This window comes from Alosa sapidissima, chromosome 10 (genome assembly GCF_018492685.1).
Source record: "Alosa sapidissima isolate fAloSap1 chromosome 10, fAloSap1.pri, whole genome shotgun sequence".
Lineage (NCBI taxonomy): Eukaryota > Metazoa > Chordata > Actinopteri > Clupeiformes > Clupeidae > Alosa > Alosa sapidissima.
Window position 1 is genome coordinate 32,853,952 of NC_055966.1, and position 4,427 is coordinate 32,858,378.

Sequence of the window (4,427 nt, forward strand, 5' to 3'; positions counted from 1 at the left end):
TGTAGGAAAGCATTAGTACACATATGGTACTTACAGTTTATTTTTCCATTGTGATGCCTACAACTATAGCCCATGTTAGTCTTGCTTCACCAGCAAGGTAACAAGAGAAGCAAGAGAAGGGTTACAAGTGGAAGTCATGAGACTGTCTTATGGGTTGGCCTCCATGGTCTCCTTGATCCAGATGAGGAACTCACAGACCTTGACGTAGACGCCAGGGTACCCAGGTTGGGCACAGCCCTGACCCCAGGACACTAGTCCGTGCACTTCTCCAAAACATTCAAGAGGACTGCCAGAATCACCCTGATACATCCAGAGAGAGAGATAGAGAGAGAGAGAGAGAGAGAGAGAGAGAGAGAGAGAGAGAGAGAGAGAGAGAGAGAGAAGACAGAGTTCAGTCAGAGGTGAAGAGTGGGAAATAATATTCTCTATGTTCACCAATACACCTACAGTATGCCCAGTTGGGCCTTAGTTGATAGTTTCTACATATGTTAGAATGCCAAAAATATATAGTTAGGAGATTAGCGGTTCCTTCACAGGGTAGAGTACTCACATTGCAGGCATCCTTGCCTCCATCCAAGTATCCGGCGCACACCATTCTGCGGGTGATCATGCCGGGGTAGGCATTCTCACATTCCTGATCGTCAACAATGGGCAAATCCAGACACCGAAGTGTATCACTGGTAACATAGTCTGCAGAGTGTGGCAACGAGTGGTGCAAGTCAGTTATTTATATGCCTTCAACATTTAGTCACTTAGCTGACACTTTTATCCAAAGCGACTTACAAAGAGGGAGCAATCAGTGCAACATGGACATGTTAGTGCATCAATGCGTACTGAATGACACGTAGAATAGACAGTTCAATCACAGTTCAGTCAAAGGAAGAGGAAGAGGAAGATGGATAGTCAGGATGAAGAAGAAGATGGTTGTGGTAAGTGATTAAGCAAGTCCAGTTGGTAGCAGTGCCAGGAGAGAAGATACTATCGCCTTTGGCAAAATTTGATTTGAGATCAATACTGCTTGATCATTGATCTCCCTGTCTCTATAGTATCTCTGTGTAACTCTGTCTCTGTCTGTGTGCCTGTCTCTAAATCTGTCACTCACCTCCATCCGGGAAGTACTTGCCCCAGCCGGACACAGAGCAGGGCATACCCCCGAAAGGGCAGCCAGAGGGCAGAGGAATGGGCTTCACAGCATCGGTCAGCTTCACTGGGTGGAAGAGCTTGATCAGCATGATGTCATAGTCCAGAGTTTGGTAGTCATAGCTGAAGTGTAAAAGGAGGGGAAAGGATTCTGACCAGGATTTGTACCAATAGTGCAGTGTGGAAGAGGGTATAGATGGTTGGAATAATAATCTCCAGCTTCATAGATCTTTATGAGAGCTCAGCTTTGAGACAACAGTACACATCTCAAACAGAACTACTAATATCATAGCTTAAACAACCAATGGAGTAATGAATGAAAATAACTTTTGAACATCTGTTTAATAACATGGCAATATGCTTAATGCTAACTGCAGGTAGAGAAACACTGAGCACATACCTGGGATGCCAGATAATGTTCTCAGTCTTCATGAGCTGTTCTGTGCCCTCAAACACTCGTGTGTGGTGTTCTCCCAGAATGATCTGCATGCTGTAGGGGCTGGTTGAAAGGAACAGCACAGATGGAGAACATGAAGAAGACAAAAGAAAATGAACAAAAGCTCAACTGTAACTAAAAAGTACTCCTTTGAGGATGTTGGATAATCAGAATTATGTATCACACATTATACATTAGAATGTGCATGTTATCATATATATTTTCTATTCTTTAGGAAAAACTATCTAAAAATATATTTACTAACACTGTTGATATTTGTCTTCATACTGAAATTATATTTATGTGTTGAGGGCGGTGGTAGTGTAGTGGTTAAGGAGCTGGGCTAGCGTGCAGTAGCCTGAAAGTTGTCGGTTCAATTCCCGGCTTCCACCGTTGTGCCCTTGAGCAAGGCACCTAACCCCAAGTTGCTCCGGGGACAATGTGATCCCTTGTAATATAGCTGACATATGTAAGTCACTTCGGTCAAGAAGTGTCTGCTAAATGTAATGTAATGTGTTATAAGGGTGTATTGATCAATGCGTTATAAGGGTATATTGATCAATTTCATGTAGGACTCACTTGTACCAGCAGTGGGCAACGGAGAGCACCCACTGCTCGTTGATGAGTACCCCTCCACAAAAGTGGTATCCGTAGTTAAGGGATGCCATGTATGGCTTGGAGTTTGGGGAGCACTCGTTGCCTCCGATGATCCTTCCATCCTCCCTGGGCACTGCCACTGCAAAGACATCAGGCAGGGACAAAGCCACAAAGTTATGCAGTGGTGGGAAAAGGGGCAGCTGTGGCCCACTGGGTTAGCACTCTGGACTTGTAACCGGAGGGTTGCCGGTTCGAGCCCCGACCAGTGGGCTGCGGCTGAAGTGCCCTTGAGCAAGGCAACTAACCCCTTACTGCTCCCCGAGCGCCGCCGTTGTAGCAGGCAGCTAAATGCGCCGGGACTTAGTGTGTGCTTCACCCCACTGTGTGTACACTGTGTGCTGTTTGTGTTTCACTAATTCACCGATTGGGTTAAATGCAGAGACCAAATTTCCCTCACGGGATCAAAAAAGTATATATACTTATAATAAATAAATAAATAAATGAATAAAAATTACAGTATGTGAAACTTGGCTTGGCTGATAAATATCAGATGTTGAAAAAACAGAATTATGTACACCTGATATGAAAGTATTCATTCATTTCCAGCCTAATGGCATGTGCCCACCTGAGAGGTAATATGAAGTAATTATTATATCAAATTAATAAACAGTAACAGTGTAAGTATATATACTTTTATATACATACATAAGCAACAAAATTATATGAAAGAAAAAAAAACCCATAATAACACAGTACATTCCAAAGTCTCATATAAACTGTGCACATTCTCCTGCACCTCTGTGATTATGCTATTAATTTACCAGCAGCTCCAGCAAGCGCCAGCAAAACAAGCAGTCTCATGGTTTCCAGATGTGTCCAGGGCCGAAGACGACAGGTCGTGCCCCAGCTCATTTATAAAGCCTCTCTACCCTACCATATCAGTGACAGACGTGTCTACCAACCTGTGGGGTTAATGCTTAATCCCAGTATCTGCTGAATATGTGTGTGTGTGTGTGTGTGTGTGTGTGTGTGTGTGTGTGTGTGTGTGTATGTGTGTGTGAGAGAGAGAGAGGGGGGGGGGGGGGTATGTTTGTGTGTCTGTGTGGTGGTCAAACATGTGGGAAATATTGTAGCATACAACATATTTCCCACGAAAGAACATTGTGACTGTTCAGTAGTATTAGAAAAACAACTGGATCAAAGAAAATAGATTACTGTTATCATCTCTGTATGTACTGTCTACAGTAGTGGAATCAATCTAGTCCTGGAAATGTTGAAACTGGTTTGAACTTAATTTTGCCCTTGAAACAAAGCCAAACATTGAGTGAAAATGCCACCTGTAGTCTATTTTTCTGTCAAATAGTAAAAGATGGCCAAAATGCAATGCCATTTTGGTTGTGCATCATCCGAAAAGCACTCCATCCAAGTTATTAACAATTTCTCTGGGTGGGTGGAGGGCCTGTTTGTTTTGGGGGCAGATAAGGTGGGATAGCAGGTGGCAGGGAACAGTTCAGGGTAAGGAGAGATAAACGCACCTATAAAAGTACCTGGTTGATACGTGTGGGTTCCAGTCAGGCGAGTATTTGAGCCAGCAGAATGATCTTCATCTATTTGATTGCATTCACTTTTGTGGGTGCTGCAGGTCAGTCATTTGGTTAACCCTTTAGGTGTGGGTTTTTGAACATTCTACATAGGATTCCGTTCAGCAACAATTCAAAGTTCTAAAATTCTATGTTGAATTCAATGAACCCAGATATTCTTTAGAATGTTCATTTCCAACATACTGCAGTACATGTGTGATGCATGATGGAATCCTCAACATAAATTAAATGATAAAAAAAGATTTAATGTTTTTTAAATGAACATGATTTAATATGCATATACAATCATGCTAATTTAAACATTAAATAATTTTTCTATATTTATATGATTTTATATTTATATATTTTATTTCCTTGAATGCATGTCCTCAAAACAGACAGGAAAGCTATGTTAAGTCTTCATGATACCATACATTATAGCATAACATAACTGTGTGCTTTAAGCATCCTTCTTACATTATACCTACCTCACTCTGCTATTCCTTGTTGTAACAGTTGCAGCCCCACTGGATGATAAGATTGTTGGTGGGTATGAGTGTGCACCGCACTCTCAACCCTGGCAGGTCTCGATCAACCTCGGCTACCACTACTGCGGAGGCTCCCTCATCAATGACCAGTGGGTCATCTCTGCTGCCCACTGTTGGCTGAAGTGA

General features: G+C 42.5%; 1 protein-coding gene across 1 annotated transcript; it reads right to left on the reverse strand.

The window, feature by feature from the left end:
- LOC121720039 (trypsin-like) lies at window positions 1-3,034 on the reverse strand. The gene is made up of 6 exons (XM_042105871.1): window positions 2,995-3,034; window positions 2,156-2,312; window positions 1,541-1,639; window positions 1,103-1,263; window positions 551-690; window positions 1-300 (listed from the first exon to the last, which is right to left on the reverse strand). The coding sequence occupies exons 1-6, from the start codon at window positions 3,032-3,034 to the stop codon at window positions 148-150; spliced, it is 750 nt and encodes a 249-aa protein (XP_041961805.1). The 3' UTR covers window positions 1-147.
- Between the last annotated feature and the right edge of the window lie 1,393 nt (window positions 3,035-4,427).